Source organism: Centroberyx affinis, unplaced genomic scaffold (assembly GCF_046629955.1).
Source record: "Centroberyx affinis isolate AG114_WGS23_722 - 3 ecotype Tasmania unplaced genomic scaffold, CSIRO-AGI_Caff_v1 ptg001293l_1, whole genome shotgun sequence".
In the NCBI taxonomy this organism is placed as follows: Eukaryota; Metazoa; Chordata; class Actinopteri; order Beryciformes; family Berycidae; genus Centroberyx; species Centroberyx affinis.
The window spans coordinates 682,534-707,970 of NW_027279799.1; the positions used below are offsets into that span (position 1 = coordinate 682,534).

Genomic DNA, 25,437 nt, shown 5'->3' on the forward strand with positions numbered 1-25,437 from the left:
TGTGTGTATGTGTGTGTATGTGTGTGTGTCTTTAGGCAACCAAGAAATTGGACACAGTCGTCGAAGTTTAAACGCATTTACTTCTACCAGCTGTTAGATCATTGAGAGAGAGAGAGAAAGGGGGAAGTAAGAGAGAGAGTGTGTGTGTGTGTGCGTTTGTGTTTATGTGTGTGTGTGATGGAGAAAGAGAGGCAAAGAAAAAGAAGGAAAGAGAGCTAGAGAGAGGAATGGAGAGAAAGAGGGTGAGAGATGGAGAGTAACGGGTATGGAGCATTAAAGGAGAGAGATAGAACGAGATAAAGAGAGAGAGAGAGTGGATGAGAGAGATGAGCATGCCTGTTTCTCCCAGTTGAATGTTTATTCTTCCTCTGTGTTTTTATGTTCCAGGGTCCTGCTGGTACCAAAGGCGATAAGGGAGAGAGAGTAAGTCATTCCACTCACACACTTCAACCGCTGTTTAGAACAAATCAAGTTTTACTGCTCCATTTTGCTGTGGAAATATTGTTATTTTGCTGAAGGTGTAAAATTCTGACAGTTACTCACTTGTGTTTCACATCCTTGTTTAGAAGAAACCGAATTACCTCACCACTCTCTCTCTCTCCTTGCCCCACTCTATCTCTCCTACGAACATACACTCTTTCTCATTCTTTGTCTTTCTTTTACACACATATTCACTTTCTGTCTCTCTCTCTCTCTCTCTCTCTCTCTCTTTCCCACCTCGACCTCGTTTAGAGCAAACTGAATTAAATCAACGTTCATGGTTCAAATTTGCAGTATAGCAAGGTCTGTATTTTGCTGACACAGCCATCACTGCCGAGGGCTTGAGACTTGCCAACTTGAAGCGCACCTGTAATTCCCATTTCTGGACCGTTTTATCAACTGTTAGGGACATTTGTACCTTGCTGCAGTTAATTTTCCCCTTTGGAGGACTCAACATGAAAGCCTCTGAAAAAACATATGACATAGGATTTTCACCTCAGTGTTGTACATTTGTATGGCCCAATTGTGGCTAAAACTGGTTACAATCTTGTAGTGTGCGTCTGCCTTATGATAAAACCCATGTAGCAGTCTTGGTCACATCTAGGCATTTTAATCCAGAGTGACTTAAAATAATGCAAACAGGAGAAAAGTGAACATTTGGAACAAAGCTCCGTGGGACAGTGAATTAAAGTATTTTCTTTTGTTGCCGTTGTTTGCTATTTCACATCAAATGATGAGTACAAGACAAAATAATAGACTGTCAGCTTTTGAATTATGGCTCTTTATTGGCTTTCATGTTAAATTGTTGTGCTTTTGACCACACATACACCATACATACACCATACATATGCCATACATATGCCATGCCATGCTAGCCGGCTCCATTCATAGCTCCACTCACAGTCTGCTTTGTACTGTAGTTGTTAAAGGGATCGACCACCCAGTGTAACACTTGCTACTTTCCAATAGAGCTACTGTACCACATGGTAAGTGATATAATAGGTTTTACAGTGGGTGACCTGTCCCTTTAACACACTAATACAACAATAAGCAAGGGCCTTAATGCTGTCCCCCACTGACATCACCAACAGTTAATATTGTTGTAAACATGTCTTGCCAGTAAATTATTGGTTTACAGGACAACATGGGAGGAAAAATTAGCACCTCCTGCCATTCTGCTATCACACAGGTGAACCTCTTTGAGACGTTTGTGACATTTGAAGTCATTTGATGGGACGGAGAGGCAGGATTGTTCCGTGATGGTTTTATTGGTTGGAATTTTTATGTACGCTTGCTGGTACATGATGAAGTCATAACTAAAGACTTTCTGTTTTCCAGGAAGTCAAAGTAGTGAGATTTTGATATAAAAATACAATAAAATAGTTTTTTGTCATATTTTTTTTGTCATAAATTGTCAAGTAGGTGTATGTTTGATAGTTAGCATGATGCCATTTTTCATTTCAGTGTGACTTTAACAACACATTTTCCATCTGGATTTTCAATTTGGTCTTGATTGATACACTTCCCACTACACATGGAGAACAATGTTGACTGTGTTAAATATTTTTCGTTCTGGGGTTCCTGTAGAATACGACACAATTCAGTTACCAAGGGGAAGCACACTCGAAGGCAACAAGGTTATGCTCAAACATTATTTATTATTAGATTATGATTTAGATTTGATTATGTATTGCACAAATACTCTCTGCTTTGCTCTCAGACGGCTTGCTGTCTGTTCAGTGTGTGTGAGTATAGGGGGCATCAGAGTGTGGAACAAAGGTGGAGTACACTCACATTAAAACACCCACACAGACCAATTTATCAACCGCTGGTCTGGAAATTTATGTTCCTGTGGCTGCTCAAATAGAATAGCAGTATCAGTCTAGTGTGTGGCAGTGCTTTGTGGAGTGTGTGTGCGTGTTTGTGTGATATCAGATCCTAACGCCATTGTGTTTGCTCTCCAGGGTGATGTACAATCCCAAGCTGCAGTGCGCGCCATCGCACGGCAAGTGTGTGAACAGCTCATCCAGAGTGAGTAATCAGAGATATCTAAACATTTACACAAACCGCCATCCAGCGTTGTTTCTTTTTTCCTCACCACTCCTGCACTTTCATCTTCTTTCCTCTTCTCTCCTCTCCTCCTCCTACTGAGCTACAGATAAAAAGAAATTATTACATTGTTGACACCCTTCAGCCAGTTATAAACAACTGGCCCTTCCTCATGTTTTCTCTGATATTGTACAATAAAAGGAACAAAAACTAAAAACTACCCTCGAAAAACTAAAAAGATAAATCTTATCGTTTCAACCGATTTTTCCCCTCTCTCTTCCAGGCCACCTGTCACGCTATAACTCCATCCTGAACCAGATCCCCAGCCAGTCGGCGGTGTCAATCCGAACAGTGCCAGGACCGCCCGGAGAGCCGGGTAGGAGAGGTGGCCCAGGACCTCAGGGAGAGCAAGGCCCACCCGGCAGACCAGGCTTCCCTGGTACCAACGGGCAGAACGGACGACCGGGAGAGAGAGGTGAAAGAGGAGGGAGGGGAGAGAGAGAGAGAGAGAGGGAAGGAGGCCAAGGAGGAAAAGAAGCAGTGTGGTTTAGGATATATATATATATACAGATATAGAGAATTGACCATTTAGTGCAGCCTAAGCATATCATCTTAATTACGATTGAAATATATACTTAGTGTACAGAACATTAGGACCACCGGCTCTTTCCATGAAATAGACTGATCAGGTTAAATCAGGTGAAAGCAGTGATCCCTTGTTGATTCCAGATTTGAAAATCTATTCATGAAGGGAAGGAGACGGGTCTACAAAGGATTTTTAAGCCTTGATGTCATGAAGGTGTAGGAAGGAGGTGCAGAGAGAGAGGCGGAAAGACTTAGACTCACTGGCAGACATATTAAGGCAGAGAGAGAGAGAGAGACAGAGGTAAATACACTTAGTAATTTCCAAACATAACTTATTCCCACAGTAATATACACACTCTTAAATTCTGCAGCCTGAACACACTAACACAGTGTATGGGTTTATCAGTCCTTCACTGTTCCAACATAAACAAAGAGACTTCACGTCTGAGCTGTGTCTAGACGCTCTAACTGCATGCTATTGTGGATATTAGCATCAGAAGAGGTGGAGAAACATTTGAGTATTGTTTAAACAGCCTTTACTGCAGTGAGCAGGCACTGGCCAACAGTCAGTCACTGTAAAGATTTCTCAAACTGGACTGTAAGATGACTTAGAAAATGTGATTTAAAGTATTTCTAATATGCAAACATATCATCAGGTTTAAATGTCCTTTTCTAGCAAAACGATGAGTGTTTGGAGCCTTAAGGCTTCCTCCAATAACAAACCAAGTTAAATAGCGAAAAGTTAACCGTTTTGTGTGAGAGCGTCTGGGGGCTGCAAGTTTGCAAAGTTGCAAAGTTTGAAAACCACTGTTATAAAACACTACAGAGTATAACAGGAATGTGTAGCTGGTAAGAGCGCTGTGGTTGTACAATAATCAAACACATGATGCAGTTCCCTGTTGAACAATGGCCAGGGGCTTTTACTGTGAAAAGAATAGAAACTGGACAAGAGAGAGACAACAAAGCCTCGCTCCCCTTGGAGCTTCAACCTGTCTGCTTGTTTGGTCCTTTTCTGAGCCTGGGCTGCAATCTGGTTCACCAGACAAGCTCTGTTAGGGTTAGAGCTCCCTGGAGTCTCAGTCCAGTCCACAAGACAGTAACTCCAATATCCATGAGGTCATTCTCCTGCCACAGTCCCTTTATAAGAGAAACAGTCTTTATGAGGATAACTGGCTCCTTCTTCATCCCTAAAACACACAACCCACATCAAGTACCACATACTGAATTACCCTGCGCAGGGAAAGGAAAGCTGAGTTTAGTCAACCGCTGTGGGGAAACATCCAGGATGGTTGCCTCCTCCTCTGCTCTAAATCAGTGGTTCAGACCTTTTTGTCCTGAGGGCCTCCCTAATTCACCCCAATATCATTTGTAGTCTGCAACCACAGGTCCAACACACACAAACTCCTCTACAGTTTTACACAACCGACTGAAATTGGAGTAGTCAAATATTGTAAGGATAAGCGATCTATGGCACGTATAAGAAAATTGGACACATTATTATTAAGGCAGATGGTCCCGTCTCCTCTCTTCTAAAACACATAAACTACATAATCCATTTACATAGAGCGCGGATACCAGAGGAGTCAGGAAGGAAGAAGTGGCTTGTGTAAGAAGCAGGCTCCTTACCAAGCCCTCTGCTTTCCAGTAAAATAGACAAACTATAGATACCACATACAGTATTATCCTGAAGAGAGAGAGACGGTGGCTAGACTAGTCAGCCATCGTAGAGGGAGTATCTCCAGATGAGGCTGCCATTGTAGAGAGAAGAGTTTTAAGGTCCATGTAAAATAGGGATGAGATTTACTTTGTCTAAAACAAACACAATTCCTGTTATCTCTATGTACATAGCACAACATTTTCTGTGCATAAAAGCAATCTAGAGGGAAAAAAATGGAAATCACCAGTTTTATATGGTCCAGTAATTTTAGAGTGTATGAGAGAAACACAGAACAGACTGATCTAAATCCATCATAGATGCTTTTTAGGTTGATCAGTCTCACATAATTTATCTAGCACATTTTGTACAAAAGTTTGTAATGCAGCGCCAGTATTTGGGATAGCCAGTATTGCTGGCAGAGTCTTAATAAACCCTCGTGGAGTTAAGTGTGCCAACAACTACACATGCTTTACCAAAGTGAGATACCACTTGATGTTAATCTCTTGTAACTGTGTGTGATTCCAGGTCTCCCAGGAGAGAAGGGGGAGAGGGGGAGTCCAGGGGTGGGAACTCAGGGACCCCGAGGACCGACCGGACCACCGGGTGAGACACACACACACACACATACACAGAGTTCAGCGGGAGTTTGATAAGCACATTCAAGTAGAACCCATACAGTATTCTCCCTCGTCACTCATTGCTCAAATAACTTTTCAAGGTGCTGCAGGTACTTTCAAATAGAGTAACTCAACGTCTTTCTATTATTGCACATTTGTTTTGCGTGTTTTCAGGCTGTGACTGAACTGGCATTGTGTGGATCTTTCCTTTCATTGTGTTTCCTCAGAACAAAACCAAAAACTTTGCTAATATAAAAACCAAAGAGCACAGGGACCTAATATGTTTTGGATTTACTTCACTGTCTGTTGAATCTCTGTCTAAGAAAAGCATCCAGACATTTTAGACTATGAATATAATACTCTTGTATTGATTTCTCTGTGCACCATGGAGTTTAGGTTTGTCTTATGAAAACACGTCAGTGCAGGGATTTTCTGTTTACTGTTGTGCAATCAATACTTACTGAACAAGCTGACAAAACTCCCCGGAAACTTTTCTATGATCGAATAAATCATAAATGTGATAAAAAAAAAACCTTTAAAAAAAAAAAATCCCCTCTCTGAAAGAGTGGGACAGGGCAGTGCGCTCTGCCGCTATCCGCTGTGCTTTGCCGGAATATTTGTGGGATGATAATTTTAGCACTTGGCAAATGAAAACCCCCAAAATATTGATTTCATATTTCTGCTGACTGCTAAAGTGAGTCCTGATGGAGCAGTTTTTACTGTGTAAACAGAAAACAGAGCTCTCTGGTTAAAGGGAAATACCGCTACATTTCAGCTAAGGACTGTTATTCCTATAGCCGCCCTCAGGACATCCACTGTCTCCCACATCCAGAAATGACAGGCAGGAGTTTGCTGCCCCCTAATTTTTAGTGTCATGATGTTACGGCAACAGGGAGGAGGATTTAGACAAAGATGGAAAAGGTGATGGTGACAGTAACCAGGATGATCCTCCCCCTCTCTTTCCCTACCTTCCCTACCTCCCTCCTTCTCAGAGTTTGTCCTGGACTTGTTCCACTGACTATGTATTGAAAGCTGACTTTGTGAACTCATACTTTTACGTCTTTAGGCTTACCGGGTGAAGGAAGGACAGGCAGTCAGGGCCCCCCCGGTAGGCCCGGTAACCAGGGGACACCGGGGAGGCCGGGGACTCCGGGTTCCACAGGACCGTCCGGCCCGCCAGGCTACTGTGACCAGAACTCCTGTCTGGGATACAACGTTGGAGGTGCGTTTCATTGAGCCGCAATTACACTTTAAAGGATAAGGCCAGTGTTTTTTAATGCATTGCTTACCGTCAACAGATCCAATGAAAATAACAAAATCAACAATGCGTGCTACTCCCGTTACTTTCTGACTTCCCACGTACCGTTTTTAGCCGTCAACCCGGAAGTCATTGGCTCCAATTATAAGCTAAAAACCTTGAAATACAGCTCACAAATGACGCTTTTCCACCGCATGGTACCGGCTCAACTCGCCTCACCTCAACTTGACTCGACTCTACTCGCTTTTGGTAGTACCACTTTGGTCTTCCACTGCAGATAGTACCCCCTCAATGTGTCCCACCCCCCACAACTGGTCGTCATAGTGACGCCGCGACGCCGCATGAAACGCGACACACACAGCAACAATGGAGGATATCGAAGGGATGGTGTTCTTGATTCTCGGCTGTTAGTCACAGCAAGGAAACAGATTTTATTTCTGAAGAGGCTGAAGGCAGCAAGACAACAGACTGCTCTCTGGTTGCTCAAAGGCAACGCAAGAGGGTAAGCTAACCTGGTAGCTAACGTTAGCATATAAGTCCCGTGTCGTGCAATGATGACAATTCTCTCTGACCAATCAGTAGTCTGCAGTGTTTTCACGTCACCTTTTGGTATCGCCTCAGCTCGCTTGGAACCTCGACGGAGGTGCTACCAAAAAAAGTACCAGGTACCAGGTAATATGGTACCTGGTACCTGGTACTTGCCCAATGAAAAACCAAAAAAGGCGAGTAGAGTCAAGTTGAGGTACCATGCGGTGGAAAAGCGGCAAAAGACATAGTTTCAATTTTAAAAATCGCTAACTGTTACCACGAAAAGTCATACTGTCGTCCACTAATCAGAAGGTCGGTGGTTCGATCCCTGGCTCCTCCAGTCCGCATGTTGAAGTGTCCTTGGGCAAGATACTGAACCCCAAATTGCTCCCGATGGTTGCGCCAGCACCCTGCGTGGTAGCTTGCCGCCATCGGTGTATGAATGTGTGTGTGAATGGGTGAATGTAGGCATTGTTGTAAAGCGCTTTGAGTGGTCGGTAGACTAGAAAAGCGCTATATAAATGCAGTCCATTTACCATTTAACACATTCTTCATTAAGCCGGGGACTATTTTCGGTGCTACGGAACTACTTCCCTGAGATCGCAAAGTGTTTACATCCGGCTTATTAAGCTGTTTGAGGAAAACGTCAGCTGGCCCGGTGCAATGCGATGATGAAATATGTTGCCCAGAGCAACGGCAAGGCTCTTTGACGTGTTTTTAATCGTTTTTTTTAATACAATGGAGTTCTATGGCTGCTGGGACATGGCTTCATTGGGCACCGGCTACATGGACGAGACTTGTTGGCAAAACAAATTCATTGCTGATTTTGTTATTTTCATAGGATTTGTTGACGGTAAGCAATGCATTAAAAAACACCAGCCTTATCCTTTAAGCATTTAGTTGATGCTTTAATCCTACAGTATCTGTGAACCAAGACTTGTCTGGGTTGCACACACACACACACACACGTGCTTTAAGAGTCCAGGGACGCCCTCACACATAGACAAATGAAAGCATACACACTGAGATTGATTTTATAAGGAGAAATGTAAGGCATAAGATGTGAACAGGAATCAAACATTCTCTGCTGCTTATTTTAGCTCATTTTGTCCTCATGCAACTCAGCCACAATTACTTTGTCATTTTCTACTTTTAAGAGACAGTTCGCCCACTTTGCTGAGAACAAAGGTCAGCTGACGACTTTTATAACTTGAGGAATTAATTCAGACATTTGGTTATTTTTTTTATTTTTATATTTGCTAATTTCATTGACATAAACAACTTAACAGCCCAGCCCTGCCCAGTCTTTCCATCTTATAAAATTGAGTTGTTGTTTTTTTTTATAAATATAAAACATTGAAATAGTTTTCACAGTGACAGCAGGCTCTCAGATAGTTATTGTCCTCATAAACCTCTCAGAGAATTGGAGAGTAATCTGGCTTTTATAGTTGTTCCACTGTGAAGTTTATACACTCATGTCCACACTGATGGATTAACAAATGAATTGTGTCACTGAGCGTGGCTATTTGTCTGTATTGGGATCTTATGAAAGTAGATGTTACACACACATACACACACAAATTGCTCATGTTTGAATATCCATACTAATGAGGACCTTGCATGACTTAATGGGAGTGACCATTGCCTTGGGCCATCTCAACTCGACCGTTAACACATCTAGCGGCTTCTGACAAGTCATCTCCCTGATTTATCATCTGCTAAAAGTAGCTGATGGATGAGACATTACTTCATCCATCAGACCAGATTTATTGAATATAAAGGGATTCCAGTCAGAATGTCTTCTTTCTATTTCTATTTTATGAGTCAGAAGAATCATACCCATTATTCTTAACCATGCAGGGAGTTTCCTTGCGCGTTAAACTCAACCCCCTTAAGTGTTTTTACTGACCACTTAAAAAAAGAAGAGAGGAATTAATTATTCAATGTGTTGTATGTTTTCCCTTGCATAAATCTTCTCTCCCCATACAGTATCAATCCTGCCTGCCTAGTTGTGTCGCCGCCTAAGCCTCTAAAAACCAGGGAAACCCTGAATGCACATTATAGATCTTTTTTATTAGGACATAATTACACTGAATTCAGACTTGAGTGTAGAAGTGCTATGAATCAATCAATTTTAACAGTGCATTTGTTGAGAACTATATGCTGTGCACATGCTGTACTTATGAAGAGGACAAATTGATTTTTTTTTTAGTATTGTAGTTGCAGCGTGTAACTACAATAAATGGCTGGTCTAACAGTTTTTGACTCAATATTAGTCACAATGCATGGTCTTCTTGGTATACTCTATGGTATAATAACACTCCTATATCGGTTTTCACTGTTGGAAATCTTTATTTGCACTTTCTTGGATACAGAAAGAGAAATAGAGATTTGACACATTTTCCATCTCTTCCATCACTTTATATGAATGTTTTTTTCATTGAGTTACATGTGGGTTTAATAGGTTTTACAGTGTGTGAATCTTCTTCGTCTAAAGCATTGAAGATTCCAACATTAATTTTTCTGCCTCCAGAACCGCGACCCAACAGCTGGGAAAGTTCTGTCGAAGTGGTTTGAAAGGTTTTAACTTGTTGGTGTCGTTGGGTTTTCCTCCTGATGTGAGGTAACATCTTCTCTCCGACTCTTTCTTTCCCCTCCCTCCCTCGGTCTCTTCCTCTTCCTGACTGAAGCTCAACAGGACTATGGGAATGATTACTGAGGACCATTCTCCTAGCACTGCAACCGTCCTCCTCTCCTCCTCCTGTGCTCGCCTCCCTCCGTCCCGCCCTCTCTGCCCAATAAATAAGACTCAAATTTGAGGAAATTGATAGATTCAATGATCCCTCAATGACTCCCTCAAGGCCCCCGTACTTCATGGGATGGATAGTTACTCCTGAGTCCTGACCCTGGTGTTTAACCTCTAATCCCTGCAGCAGTGGTTTTTAAACTTTTTCCCCTGAGGACACACTTTTTCCACATTGTTTTTCTTGCAACCCAAACTTTAGTTTTGCAGGCTCATCTGTAAAATATTCAGCCACCTTACATTACAGCAACTTGGAAAGTAAGTTGGCACCATAATATAACCAGTAACTTTGGGCATTTATTTCTCCAGAGTAACGTGGAGGTTCATTTTAACCTTCCAGCGACTCACATCTAGGTCCCAAGTTTTTAAAAACATTACTACCACAGCAGCACTCCTGTGCAGCTTATTTGGAAAAGAAAGGGTGTTAATTTCTACCATCACTCCTGATGAAAGCGAGTTGGCAGTCCCATTATGTGTCAGTCTCAGAGACAAAAAGGGAACAGCTTACCTTCCCCCAAGACCAAATAATTAAAAAACACACTGCTGTAATGATCACCACCACTGAGTTTAAGTGCCATCTGTCAACAAACACTTTGTACACAACGCTTTGCTGCTGTAGCTTCTGCATCACTCCATCTCAGACACAAATCTCTTCAAAGCTAATCTAATCTTTCAAAGCCTGATAAATCCGCTAAATAATGATGAATTGCTTTGATGCTGATTTGCTGCATTCATTCACTCAACAATTCTCTATCTGTACATGGGCAGAAAATCTCAGTTTTAACCTCAATGTGACCCAGATTTGATCTTTTTACTTCTAGTTTAACATCAACACAATAATCACATCTGAGCCACACAGGGTTGAAACCAGGTTTTTCTCTTCTTGCTCAAGACTGCTTTATGGATAACAAACACTAACCCAATCTGCTCTACAATATCCTGGTCTTAGGTCTGCTTATGCAGAGTCCCCAAGGCCTATACTCATTTCCAATTGTCCAGCAGGGAAGATGAGAAACTTTTAACTTTTTAACATGACTTAAAGCTGCTGTGACTTCAATTTCACCCTGTTCATCCCATTTCTGCTGTGCTTCTGCTCAAACTCTCCACCGGCTGCTATTCATCTTGCTAAATAACCCCCTAGCTAATAACAGGTTACCTCTCTATTTGCTCCTGAGCCCCTTTCCTAGTGGTGGTGGCATTCAAAGTGGTTCTACCTTTAATGCCATAAAACTGACTACTATTTTCCCAAAGCCCCACGCTCAGCGGTGGTTTTATGTGATAACATCTGAAACATATACTCAAACTGACCCCAAAATATTCCCACCACACCAGTCCAACCGTTGCCCCACGGCGGCTACCAGCCCTACAATCCACCCTACAACCAGCCGTACAACCCCGCTGCAGTGGCTTACAACAACGACCAGGGAGAAGAAGAGGAGGAGGAGGAGGAGGAAGAGCAAGACCCGTACTACCGCGGTTACCCCCCTCAGTACTACCCCCGGCAGCCCTCCTCCCCGCCCCGCGGTCACCACGGTTACCGCCCAAGTCCCGGCCACTCCGAGGACGTGGAGCTGAGGTCGCCGGGTGTCGCCAGGAGGTTTTCGCGCGACCTGATTGGAAGAGAGAGCGGCGACGTCGTCTTCATGGAGGAGAGTGAGGAGGGAGGACTTTAGAGGAAGGACGGACTCACCTCAAGTGCTTGAGCCCTGCACAACGACACACACACACACACTCGAGACATTCACACATGGAGACAAACACACACATTCAGACATTGACATGCACATACACACTCAGTCCAAATGGAAACTCCCCCATGTGAAACTGTGGTGAGAGTCCCCCTTCCCTCCCTGTGTATCCCAGTGGTTTTCTCCACCAGGTGAAACAATGTAAATAGCCCAGTGGACTCTTGTATGATATCTCTGTTAAAGGGGGGTCCGAAAAGTGCCTGATTTATGTTAGTTCTGTCGAGTGGCAATGTAAAGGTAAGAGAATTTATGCCCATCTGCAGCTGATGTCAGGACGAAACCCTTCTCTTTTTTTTGTGAAGTTGCATGCCACCTTTGAGCCAACCATTGAGCGTATAACTGGACGTGTGCATCTTGTTTTGGTTGTATGTAGCTAGTTTATTTTAGGATTTAGATCATTGAGGACGATGAACTGATAACATTTGTACAGGCTGCTTTTATAACGATGAATCATTTGTTTCCCCTGCTTCCATGCTGTCTTTATTTTCGATATGTGTGAAGAGTCAAAATGTTTTTGAAGTGATTTCTCAGTACAGTATTTGTCGAGTAGCTTCGCCTGTTTTTTGGCTGAAATATCATTGGAGTTTTCCCCCCCCAAGATGATTGTGTTGAAGCAAATATTTCAAATCCGTGTCAAATTTCTAACATTACCTTAACACTGTGGAACACAACTGAATTTTATGTTTTTTTATTATTTTTATTCACAGAGAAAATCCGGTAACCGTTACATTTTGTCCTGCAATATTTCATACTGTTGTTACAAGACGGATCGAGATGGAAGTTAAAAAAGAAATTATGCCAATGAGTTTCAAAAAGACAAATCTGTGTTGTTTATTTCTTGTCTTGCTGCCCCATTTTGTTGTTACCGTTTGTTTATTGTTCTTATGCAAAGTCAGGCCTGTTCACTGTGGAAGCTGTTTGCTCATTGGTTGAGGCTGCAGTTTGACCTCTGACCTCTGTTGGAACAAGACCTGGATCCAGCTGTTATTTAAAATACAGTCAGTTGCCTCTCTGGGATCAATTGAACCTTTTGATCCTCTGTGGAACCAATAGGATTGACCCAAAGTATAAACTCGGCCCATGTTGCACTGCAGTCAGACAAAACCAAGCACTAAAAGTAACTAGAAGATGAGTTGGTAGCTGGCCCTGGTCTGTTTGAAGTTGTTGAACTTAAGAGCAGTTCCCTGTGGAATGTGTCTCACCACCAAACCCCTTGGTACAGTATGAACTTATTTATTTTCTATTTTGTTTGCTTTTATAACCAATAAACCTGTAATGAGACTACAAAAATTGTGTTTTAGGCTGAATGTTTAACTGTTGAATTTGGTAAAAAAAAAAAATATGAGCTCATCAAACTTTCACCACAGATTTTCCACAATATCACATGATTTATTCTCATAAAAACTGCTTGACAAGAACAGGGTCATTATTTAATTGTTTATGAGCCTATTTTACAATTTATGCAAAAGCACTGACTTTTATTTTGATAACACGATGGAAATTTAACATACACTGACAAGAGGAAAGAAAACTCTCAGAAGTACGAGGTTGGGTTTCCCTGAAGCATCTTGCCTAAAGTTAATCACCTTCCTACTGAAAGCCAATTGAAGGAAGACAACCTGAGTGCCAACAGTCTAGTACTGGTAGCGAAGGAGTTGGTTGCTCTGTGATCCCACCATCCACCACAGCTGGAACAGATGTTGTTTTTTTCTGTATGGGCCAGATCTGATCTTCTCTTCTTCTGGTTGTATAATCAGAGAAAAAAACCCATGGAATCTCATTTTTCCCTCATCAGAGCTGTGCCACATAGTAAAATAAATCAGAATCTGTGTAAAATCGGGTCATAGCCGTGTTACGCGTCAAGAGCAATAGAACTGATAGGGAGGTGTACTCCCACAGAAAGAGTTGGACGCAGTTTGTATATCTGCATCAACTTTACGACTGCTTAGTGCTTTAGATGCTTCAGGAAAGTCCAGTCAAGCCTCGATGCCAGTTCTGAGGCAGAAGAGGAGACTCCAGCCAAGACACAACCAGAGCTGTCGGCTCAATTCACACAGGAGCACAAAATCTGACTTTGAACCCTCTTTTCTGCACAGACCTGATCTTTTTTTAATTTTCCCATGGACATCTGAACAGGGAAAATCAGATTTAAGTTTTTCCTCGTCTAGACAGCATAAAAAAAAAAGACAAGATTTGTGACAGAGTTCAAAAAAAAAAAATCAGATCACGTGCCTGAGAAAATCCTACAAAAATGGTTTGGCCATTGATTTTTAGAATACTTGGCCAAGTCCCATAATGACAGTAGAGGATATTACGTTTGCAGGTATCGCTGACGTCAATATATATAATAATGAACGTGGCGTCAATATGATACAACCTGGCCAAACTATCAGCTCTGGTCACACTGTGCAGCGTTCATTTCATCTTGTAGTCTTCGGGTCTGAGGAGAAAACACAAAACAACACATTAGTGGAGAAAGCACAGAAAACGGGGAAAACAACCGATTAGAAAGAAAAAACATGGAGAGAAAGTGACAGATGAGAAACCAGACAGATCTTATCTTCTTTTCTTTTCAAAAGGAGACCAGACAGAGCAGCTTCTTTTTGTATTTTTTTTCCTTTAATTTAGAGCAGAGCTTGAACTAGACAGATATTATCAGCGCATGGCGTATTGGTTTTGATAAAAAGCAGAAAAATGTTATTATCAAGTGTAATAGCTCTGCTATCAACTACAGCGGTACATTTATGTTGTCGATTTTCTATGTCACTATGGCACTTGTTTGTGTATTGAGTGTGTGTGTGTTACTCTGTGTGTGTGTGTGTGTGTGTGTGTGTGTGTGTGTATATGGGCAGGGAGGGAAGCGGGTGCATATCCAATAATAGTCTTTTGCTTCTGCTTCTGCTCCAAGGTTTTCTGAGAGAATATTAACTATGTGTTTAATAAAGGGCAACGATTGAATCGCCCTCGATGACCTAAACCCTCGACCCTGACACACACACACAAACACATTTTATCACTAAAACGGAATAAAAAGGGGTCTGAGTGAATATTAACAAGGCTAAGGCCCAAGTCTTAAATAAAGAACCAGGATTGGCTTGACCTTGACGACCGCACGGCGACAGGCCTGAGCAGACGCACTGATTGGCTGAGGAGATTGGACCAGTAAACAATAGGAAACGGCTCATTTATCACCACGCACACGCGCTCTGACAGCAATAAATGAACGCATATACAGATATACTGTATGCACGGGTACACACACACACACACACACACACACACACAGGACAATAATCTGAATGTAAAACAATCTTTGGATCACAATCTTCTCTGTAGATTAACTGTCAGTGTAGGAACAGAATAATGATTTTGTCTAACTGCACAGCACTGACAGCAGCATGCTTCATACACAACCAGAAAAAACACTGTTACCAAATTTCATCTCATCTATCCATTTCATCAGATGGACAACAAAACACTTTGATTACTTAAATTCACTGGTAGAGAAATCAATTCTAGGAATTCTTAATTTTCTAATTGTAAATAAACTCTTCATTTGATAATTCTCAGCATTTGTTTTGACCTTTTGGAGAACCAGATGGGGGGCTTTACCACATCAGAACCGCTGAAATGGCGTCAGGTAAGCTGTAAAGTGTGAGTTTACCAATCTGACTAACAAATAGTTACATATATGCATTCACAGTGCTGTGCCTATGTGGTACAAGCATCCACCACATGGCATATATAACAAGGAGCTCAGCGATCTGGGAGGATCTTGGTGGCAGACCCAGGACACACTGGAAGGACTAGGCTACATCTCCCAGCATGCCTCTGAGCATCTGGAGATCCCCCAAGAGGAACCGGAGGAACTTGTTGTTGGGGAAAAGGAGGTCTGGGCTGCTCTGCTCGCCCTGCTGCCACTGTGAACCTGAACCGGATAAGCAGCAAGAAAATGGATGGATGGACAGACGTTAAGACTAGTACTGAGCAGGTGGGAGTGAGAGTGGTCCCAGTTGTCAGAGTGATGTTTCAAGCAGGTGAGGCCAGAGAAACACAACAAGACTACATTATCATGCCAGAAAACCACGGGTCACACTCAGTGTCAGTCTAATCTCCGACCAGAAACTACTTCACTCAGAAAAGCCATGAATCTAATTATGCCGAATAACAGATGCTCCCTCGCGCCCCACAAAGAAATCTAGTACGTCCAAAAAGTCAGCTTTTAAAAGAATTGGTGGATAAAATAGTTGATTTTCCCCATTGATGCCCATGTGCCATTCAGTTTGGCTTGGTTTGGCTTGGTCATTGGTCAAAGGTTTTCTATACATGATGCAATGTCAGCTGTCAATTACAATGAAAAATATAGCCGCAAGCGGCGATTGAGGGGTCCAAGCACAATTTGATAAGACAGACAGATAGACTGCATGTTTGATCTTCACAACATGTCAGTTTTTGTGTGTCTCTTTCTACCTTCTGTAATGTTTTGTCTAACACCGGCTTTTGTGTTGGCCCGTGACTTCTGTCAAGTTAATCTTTTCATATGGTCATTTGTCCAAAAATAAGAAACTTAAGACATTACGCTTAGTTATCACAAGCTTAGTGGTGTGAGGCGACAGCATTACCCATTAACCATTAGGCTACTGAGTCCACTGGGGGGCAATGGAGGGAGCACAAAAGAATAGGGCCAAGTAATGAGACTTAGAGTATTTTAACTATGGTCAACTATGGTTACAATACCACCAAATGTTGCCTCAGAGTTGACCTGTGCACATATGTACCAAATTTGTTTAAGGTAGGCCAACAACTTCCTGACTTATGGCAATTTTTGTATATTAGGCCTTGCCTACAAAATTTGACAGCCAGTTGTAGCGAAACGTTATTGAATATCAAAAAACTGCTCAATAACTTTTGTGCAGGACAGTCCAAACATGCTGTGAGCGAAAATTGGTGAAGATTGGACAAAATACGTAGAAGGAGAAGCGAAAAAACTGTTTTGAACAAAATTCAACATGGCGGAAGACCTTGTGGGCTGAAATGGGAGTGGCCTATATGGACTTGGCCCAAGGAATCCAGCAATCAAGGAATTCTGTTCCTATGATCTACAGTCACCGAGTTATGGCCTTTTAAAATTTGAAATGTTGCTATAGCGCCCCCTATAGGTGAAATGACACCAATTTTTGTATATTGGCTCAGAGTACATACCTGCACACGTGTACCAAGTTTGGTTACCATAGGACAATGCGTTCCTGAGTTCCTGAGACGATTTTTGTGAAATAGGCCCCACCCATGACAGTTGACCAAATCAAAAATCTGCTCGATAACTTTTGTGCAGGACAGTCCAGACATGTTGTGTGGGAAATTTGGTGAAGATTGGACAAAATTTGCAGCGGACAAGCATTTTTGGACAAAATTCAAAATGGCAGAAAATCTAGTTAGGCGGAAATGGGCGGTGCCTATATGGATGGATGCAGAATGAACCAAGGAATCCAGGGAAATTTTGATTGTGGCCCATACGGTTCAGAAGTTATAGGCCAAAACGTAAAGTTGCTTGTTATAGCGCCACCATGAGGCCAATTGACTTGGGTTTCGTTGCCTGAGTAGCGGCTGAGACTTTCGACGTATATGACAAGTTTGGTCGCTGTAGCTCTTACGGTTTCTGAGATCCAGATACTTTTAGGGCAGAAGAAGAACAACAAAAACAATAGGGTTCCTAGCACTTCGTGCTTGGACCCCTAAAAAGAGGGAAATATTAGGGATACAAAGTTTCTGCAGGACACCAATATTTTCAGACTACACCGCTCTGAGCGGCCTGATATGCTGCAGAGCCCTTCAGGCTAAAATGCAGAATGACCCCAGTTTATCAAGCTTTTCAGGAAAGCTCCCAGGAGACTCTGGGATGTCGCCATCAATCCAAATCCAAATTTATTTATAAAGCACATTTAAAAACAACAACAGTTGACCAAAGTGCTATACAATCAAAACAGCAAAAACCATAAAACAACACAATAAAAACAAAGACCAGTTGAAAAGACAAAAGGACATCAGGGGAAAACGGCCATCTCCAGAGACAAAACAAAAAACAACTTATATAAAAAATATAACCAACTGATATCACATCCCTAGATACTGGAGCAGTATGCAAGTAGGACTGAATTTATACAGAAAGGTAAGGCGATTATGTATAACCCTTTTGGAGTTTTGAACCTGATGTTTACACTGATGGGAAAAGCCATCAATTTAAAACACAGACCTGAAAAAAACATTCTCTGTTTATCTGAGCCCAGTTTGCCATAGTGGAGTATTTAAATATATAATGTATTTTCACGGATATAGCAAGTAGGCAATAATCATAATGAGATGTGGGATGGTGCACAGTTCAACATCACCCCCTTCTGGCCGCTGCTGGTTAGTACAGGACTCCAGCAAATGACACTAACCCAGTAATACAGAGTGTCTGTGTGTGTGTGTGTGTGTGTGTGTGTGTGTGTGTGTGTGTGTGTGTGTGTGTGTGTGTGTGTGTGGCTTTGAAAAAGAGACCATTTAAAATGAGAAGTTGGGGTCAGAATTCCAGTAAGGTTAAGGTCAGCGTAAACACACACAAACGTTTAGTGGTTAGGATTTGTGTCAAGGCTTAGGAATGACTATTGGTCAATAGAAGTATAGCAATACTAATGTGTGTGTTTGTGTGTATGAAATTCAGCCTCTGCCAGGGAGCTTTAGGCCTTGTGTCACCTTGTAGCCGTGAAACCACAAATAAAGCTTTTTAATATGCGCCTTTTACGGAGGACCTTAGAGGAATGGGTAACACTCTAAACACACACACACACACAGCACAGAGACAAGGAGAATGTAAGTCAATGATCCAGCTAATCCTGTGTGTACTGGGGTTGTGTGTGTGTGTGTGTGTGTGTGTGCACTCACAGTAGATACAGACTCCAGATCTTAGGGAAAGCATCTATTTCCTCCTGTCTGTACTTGCTTTTATGTACGTCTACACCTGCGTGTGTACAGATGTGCGCATGTATGTGGGCATGCCTATGTTTGTGTACACACTGTATATGTGTGTGTGTGTGTGTGTGTGTGTGTGTGTGTGTGCAGTGTGTGTGTATCTACGTACGGTGTCCACAGCCTAGGGAAGGCGTCTATCTCCTCCTGGCGGTACTCGTTGAGTTTCCTGGGGATTTCTCTGGGCTGAGGCAGCTCCTCCGTCAGGTTGGCCAGGATGTCCTCTGGTAGCACCTGGTGAGGAGGAGGAGGAGGAGAGAAAGTGAGTAAAGGTGGACAGGAGAAGGAATTCGAAGAGAGGGGAGGGAGACGACAGGAGGGAAAAAAGAAGAATTGGAAGGAGATGATGGAGAACAAAAGGGAGGAGACAGGAGAGAGAAGGTATAAGATGAGGAGGCGCCACCAGCTGCACCCCAGATCTTCTACTCAAACACTCTGAGGGGGGTTTAGGCGCTGGAGTCTTCGGCATTGACTGACATTCTCATTAATATTCATGACTGGTGAGTGTGCCTACAGGTTGAAGTAGTGTGCAGGCAAATGGTTCGGACTGAAAACCAAGAATAGCAATCAAGAAACACCTAAAAACTCTGAAATATTCATGAGTGACTTTACACTGAATTAGCTGTTCGCACACACTTCTGAATTGCAGAAGGTACTATAGACATTCATGAGGCTCGGGATGGCTGTCTACTTAAATTAGGTATGCAGGCTTACAATTCTGGTGCTGGACATCAAGCCAAGACCAGGCTAAATTAGGGTACAGGCCTTGAGAATTTCTCCACTTCTAACATCTGATACCAAGTCAAAGCACAAAGAGCCGATTTTCTGCCTTTGTCACCCATGGATGGAGGTAAGAAGTTAGTGCTCTCAAACGGAGAAAGATTATATCCAGTGTTTCCCACACAGTGTTAATATTTGTGTGGGCAACCCGGGTAAATGAACAGCCGCCAAGTAAATCTTTGTTTTGCATAGATTTTGGATTCCATGATGCATGAAGCTGGCTGCTCTCGCCAATGTAATTTTCAAACAATCAAGATTAAATGATGGAAGTATAATAGTCGGTGAATGTTGCAATACCATTAGCTTGTACCAGACTGAGAGACTTGAGTGCCTGAAAAAATAAAATATTAGTGGAGCCCAGCAGAGCGGGCTCTGACTGGGCTCGCTAAATGAAACGTCAGTAACAAATCGCCAAGCACCCCCCTCTTGAGCGCCTCTGAAGTAAACTGACACTGTAGCAAACACTGATATCTCATTATTTCCAATTTGTGTAATGGTATGTGTGAAGCAGGTGAAAAAGAGCATTATGCAAAGCTTAACCTGGATGAATCAAAGTTAGGAAAATGGATTGATATTGGCTGATACATGCTCTCTCTCTGTAAAGCCTAAACAATCTTTGACTAGACTACATGTCCAGGATGAAGGGAAAGCCGGTAGACTAGTCAACACAGAGACAGGGAGACAGAGTGGACTTACGTCGTCAGGAAAGATGTGCAGCCGCTGCATCATGGTGCGCCTGTGCAGGTTCCTGGGCAGCATGCCGTAAACCGATAACTTCACTATCTGGTGGGAGGAGGCACAGTGAACAAGGTTACAACAGACTCTCAATGGGGGGAAAGGGAGTTTTATCAGAGGCAAGCCAGACACAGTCAACTGTGTCTGGATAGTGTTTCTCGGAAAAAAGAGTCAGTGTCCTACAGCAACCTTACATATCCAGCTTTTCCGTTTTATTTTTTCTTTGACAGCTGACATTTTCTTCCATGTATAGAAAATGTTTTGTGACTGTAGGACCAAGCCAACCGATTGATTTCAATGGGAAAACCAAGTGGCTTCTTCTGTTTGTTTGGGGGTTTTTTTAAAAATCAACTCTCTGGCGATGCAATGTTTCTGAATGTGAGGCCGGTTGCACAATCATGAGTTCAACTTGGACTGAGTTATTGGACAAAAATATTGGCTAGAGATGTTGGACAGAGGCAGCGCTGACAAATCATTAATCTCTCTTCCAATTCCATTTCTACCTCTTCTCTCTCCAACCCTCAAAACCTCACTGTAACTAAAGCACCATCAGGGCACACGTCTGTGGTCAGAGGCTGGACTTAAACCTGCATCTGCAAAGAGCCAATAACAGAATATCTTTATTTGCTGGTTTACATGGGTCACTGGCCTACTTCTTATGGTCCCACATAACAAGAGCAGTTATCGGTTATTTCTATTACACTACGTCCACACTGAAAAAGCCTACAAACCCTTGCTGTATATCCCTCAGTCTGCTGTTGACATGAATGTGCTGAATTGATCTTGGACAGTCCCATTGCTATCACGCAACATAATCACTCCTGGACTGCAGTTTTCATGCTGAAGACCCAATGAAACGGAAATATGAGCTCAGTCCATGACGTGTTCCTCTGATATAACGGAATATCTGAGCAGGAGTAAATCACGTTGTGCAGAGGGAGGATGGACAAAGCTAGTCAAATGCTTAAATGCAGCAAGTGATTACAAAGTATCTGAAGCAATAAGAAGCACAGCAGTGATGAAGTGAGATTGCAGTCAAACAGATTTTAGCACAATACTTGGCATTACTTAGTCTTTTGAAATCAGTAGCACACCACTTATCTGTGGTAAAAACAAAGCTTACTCAACACTGTATACATATTACTTTGGAAACAAGCTCCGAGTGCAGCACCTCAAGCTTACTAAGAGCTGTCAATCAAAATGTTATGTTGCCGATATAAACAACTGAATGGGCTTAAATGGGACTGACACTCCAAAACATTACCTCAGTTTACATGTCACATGATTCTTTGTTTCGTTCTTTTGTGTCAAATCCAAGATGGCCTAACATGGGAGTCAATTGCCAGTGGTTTGTCAAGTATTTAGGTCATATCCAATTCGGAATGCAATTATCACTGTGTGTGTAGAGAGCTGGCAAGCCAGGCTCTACTTTTGCTGTAACAAAATGAAAAGTCCTTACCCCAAACCATAAATATGCAACACAACCAAAACCCCAGGAATTATCCTTGAACTGACATTCTCATGCCGATTTTCAGAACCCCCAAACACCACCATCACCACCACAAATCCACCGCAGTTTAATCCCATTTCTCTGTGCTTCACATTAATATGCAAGAACAGCACACATGAAGGGAGGGATAAGTGTCAAACCAGTGAAAATCTCTTCTGCATAGCATGGCAGAGGTAGAAATTAGACTAATCTCTATGAATTAACATTTAATCATTCATACAGTGTAATAAAAACCCATAGTATGTGGCAGTGTCATATTTGAGATTTTAGAATATGTTTTGTGCAAGTATTGGGAGAAGGGAGAATAGTCATAAATGACACTTACAGCTTTTGGGTCCTTTAGGTGGAGCTGGGCAGCTGTGACTTGTTTGAATCCACCTGGATACCTTTGGAAAAGAAAAACAATGCTTAGCTCATCTATCTTTTACATAACAAACTACACTGAACTTGGTACTTTGCATCATGCATTAGATGATGAGACAGTAGCACTTTAGCATCTCTGACATTTCTCTTGTATTCCACACATTCCACATGAAAAAGGGTACATGCTTTAGTTTATGATACTGGCCTATGGGAATCCACTACAGAACAGTGCTATAATGCAAATGCAGAGCTTAGTAGTCAGAGGAAATTACCATACTATAATCATACCAGCAGCTATACTGTTTGTACTAACACTTCTAAGGAAGACGTTAAATTGATGAATATATAAATTATATTAGACGGCATTTGATTTTTGATTCTGCACTTCTGTTTCATGAATGACCGACAGTATTTGATCTAAATAAAGGAAACACATCAGCAGCTTGTGGACAGCAGGTTTATTGCATATCAAAGGCTTTTCAGCAGCTAAAGGACATCTGGGCCTCTGATGCAAACTTCAGAACAGAATTACAGGACATCACCCCCTGCCCTTTATCCCACCCACACAAAACTATACAGAAGAAACTGGATTGTTTACACATTAGTTAACAGGTGATCATCATTGTTACATTCCTCCTTAAGTCTACGAGATGTGAATACCACATGACCCCAACCCAACACTGAAGCCTGGGTTTGCAGGTGGGAAAAATATAACTTAAGCACTGGCTCATCTCCGTGCCTGGAGTTTTGTCTGGTACTATTATTCAGCTGGTTCTTTAGCATCAGAGAACGAAGAACCAAGTCAAACAGGAATACATGGTTTAAACACAGGAGACAGATAGACAGGAAAACAGGAATTATCTTGTGGGATAGTATTTACCCCGTGTGTGATGAGTAGACTTTCTGCTCCCATTTGTTTCCAGAGAAGGCGATGTGTCTGGTGTTCATTACTACCACATGGTCACCACAGTCACCTGCATGGAGAGAAGAGACATTTTCAGTCAGACAAGATGGACAACACACCTGGGTTAAAAACTATTTGCAAATAATTCTTATTGTTTGTTAGAGCCTGCTTGGGGTACCAGATGGGTGCAGTTTACCACATTCAGATAGTGCCAGGTATGTTGGACATCACATAAAACTATACTAAATTGACTTTAAAATTCTTTCCTGTGACTCCTCAAAATGTTTTTCACTTTTGACCTATGTTGGAAAACTCCTACATAGACAAAAACCAACTATTTGGCCCAGGTTTGACAGAGAGACAGATAGATAAATTGACACGGCTAGTTAGTCTGCTGCTGACTATAACAAAATATCCCCCATGCGCTGGGGAACAGGAAGTTTGCCAGACAAAGACAAATAAAGGGTCATCCATCAAAAGCCAGAAAATGTTTTGAGAATGTTATACATGACGTTTATATTGATCCTCTATCGCCATCGTGTGGCCGTTCCATGCTAAAGCAACACTCAGCTCAGGATTTAGCTGCCACAACCTGGAGAGTAAGACAGGATTGTGGTTTCATAATGAACCAAGGGGTTATAGTGTTATGTTAAGGTTAGAAAGTTACTCATGTATGTGTGTATGTGTGCTGTGTGACAGATCTCCTACTCACTCAGTGCATGGTAGATGGGTTTGTGTTTCCCCTGTAGTCTAACTGAACACATGGTAGCTATCTTCCCAGGAGGCTGCATCCTGGCATCGATGAGGAACCACGAACGGGCGAAGGTCGCCCATTGCTGAATGGAGGGAGGGAGAGAGGGGGGTTACATAAACTGGCATGATACCATGATGACAGGGTGAGTGGGATCAGAGAGGAAAGAGACACATAGTGCATTTTTACGGCAATGGCATGAGACAAGGATGAAGTTGGGTTCCTATTAAAAAATGTCATCAGACTAGGCTGGAGACAATGCCATGTAGCAGTGCTTGGGTCTCCTTTTCAGGTTTCCCACCGAGGTCCTGATGGAAAAATGCCATGACTTTCCATAACTAAGTCTGTGTGCTTCCATAATCTATAAGCTGTATTCCTTCCTGATGTGTTAATGTTGTTTTTTCCACTCAGAAAAGCTCTAAAGGAGTAAACAGTTGCTTGCTGTGGTGAAAGCAGTATAGCCCATTTATAATATTCTGATCAAATTCCCTGATTTTCCCTGTCTGGGATCCACCTCTCAAAATTCCATGACATTCCAGCAATTCCATGACCAGTAGGAACCCTGTCCTTTACAGAATATGTCATATTGCTAGCCCAAAATGATTTAACCCTCAATATGTCACAGATGTAGTATAAGCTCAACATAACATAGGCTACTGCTTTCAAAATGGTAGTAAAGGAAATATTTCAGATACTGGACCACTATTTCTAGGTAAAAATCCCCTTTGAGCGAGACTGTAACCGCGTTGTGTTGAAAATGTATGAGCTTGTAGAAGAAATGAGTTGTAACTGGGTGGCACAAAATATTGTAACCCATTGAATTCTATACTGAAACCCCAATTAAGCTTATGGTGAATATCTATCTCATAGCTACATACCATAATTTCACTGAGTGATGTTAGAATATGTTATTGTGCATAGCTGAGGTTAAAATGTGTGTAAGGGGTGAAGTTAACTAGAAACGGATTTAGGTGTCCCGTTAATAATTCCCTTAACTTGCAAGGAAGAAACTACAGAGAGGAAACCAGCTTCAACTTTGTGGGTTTTAGACTCCTGAGACTGCCACAGTGTGCTGATTTATCACTACAGCAGCGTTAACCTGATTATCTTTGCAGAACATCACTTAGCAAACCACGGATTTAATGTCACACACACACACACACACTGAAGCCATTCCGTTAGCCGCGCTAGCTAGCTACACAGCATATGATATAACGACACGAGCCTGCAGTGCGAAGCGTCACTAACGGCACGTTAAATGGTGAGAGGCAACACTGTTTCACAAGACAGGGCGTAATGTGGAGTGTGTACATTACCTGGGCAGATCTAGAGAAACTCGACATGTTTAGTGGACTAGCAACACATCCTCACTCAAAATTTGACCCTCAACGTGAGTGACGGTTGGTTCGGTGTTTTCTCTCGGTTGAAACAGGACGCAACAATACACTGTTCCTATGTACAGGTCTTTCTATATTTGATACACGAAAATGTCCCGATATCATATATTTAGATCGACATTACCTGTTAGTATATATAAAAATCAAACTTTGAAGAAATGTCTGATGATATTCATTTTAGCAACTTTTTTTCATTTCCCGACAAATGCGAGTTCCTACCCGGTTCTATTTTGATGTCGCACCTTCACGCTGTTCGCGCACTTCCTT

The 25,437-nt window shown here is 42.2% G+C and overlaps 2 protein-coding genes across 2 annotated transcripts in view; one reads left to right on the forward strand and one right to left on the reverse strand.

The window, feature by feature from the left end:
• The window catches only part of col14a1a (collagen, type XIV, alpha 1a), a 147,689-nt gene extending 136,038 nt beyond the window's left edge, over positions 1-11,651 (forward strand). The window contains exons 42-48 of the mRNA XM_071525433.1: positions 388-423; positions 2,445-2,511; positions 2,813-3,004; positions 5,297-5,374; positions 6,455-6,610; positions 11,310-11,380; positions 11,414-11,651. Coding sequence (XP_071381534.1) covers positions 388-423; positions 2,445-2,511; positions 2,813-3,004; positions 5,297-5,374; positions 6,455-6,610; positions 11,310-11,380; positions 11,414-11,650 — 837 coding nt within the window. The 3' untranslated portion in view covers position 11,651. The remainder of the gene's footprint in view (positions 1-387; positions 424-2,444; positions 2,512-2,812; positions 3,005-5,296; positions 5,375-6,454; positions 6,611-11,309; positions 11,381-11,413) is intronic.
• A 1,460-nt stretch (positions 11,652-13,111) lies between these two features.
• Positions 13,112-25,180, reverse strand: mrpl13 (mitochondrial ribosomal protein L13). Its single transcript, XM_071525429.1, has 7 exons — positions 25,090-25,180; positions 23,735-23,858; positions 22,999-23,092; positions 22,081-22,141; positions 20,207-20,293; positions 18,843-18,964; positions 13,112-14,165 (listed from the first exon to the last, which is right to left on the reverse strand). The coding sequence occupies exons 1-7, from the start codon at positions 25,114-25,116 to the stop codon at positions 14,141-14,143; spliced, it is 540 nt and encodes a 179-aa protein (XP_071381530.1). The 5' UTR covers positions 25,117-25,180; the 3' UTR covers positions 13,112-14,140.
• Between the last annotated feature and the right edge of the window lie 257 nt (positions 25,181-25,437).

Coding starts and splice junctions, on each gene's coding strand:
- mrpl13 (XM_071525429.1), bottom strand. CDS start 25,116: ATGTCGAGTTTCTCTAGATCTGCCCAG. Junction 20,294..22,080: donor ACCTAAAGGACCCAAAAGCT/GTAAGTGTCATT, acceptor TCCTCCCACCAG/ATAGTGAAGTTATCGGTTTA. Junction 18,965..20,206: donor TGCACATCTTTCCTGACGAC/GTAAGTCCACTC, acceptor CCTCCTCACCAG/GTGCTACCAGAGGACATCCT.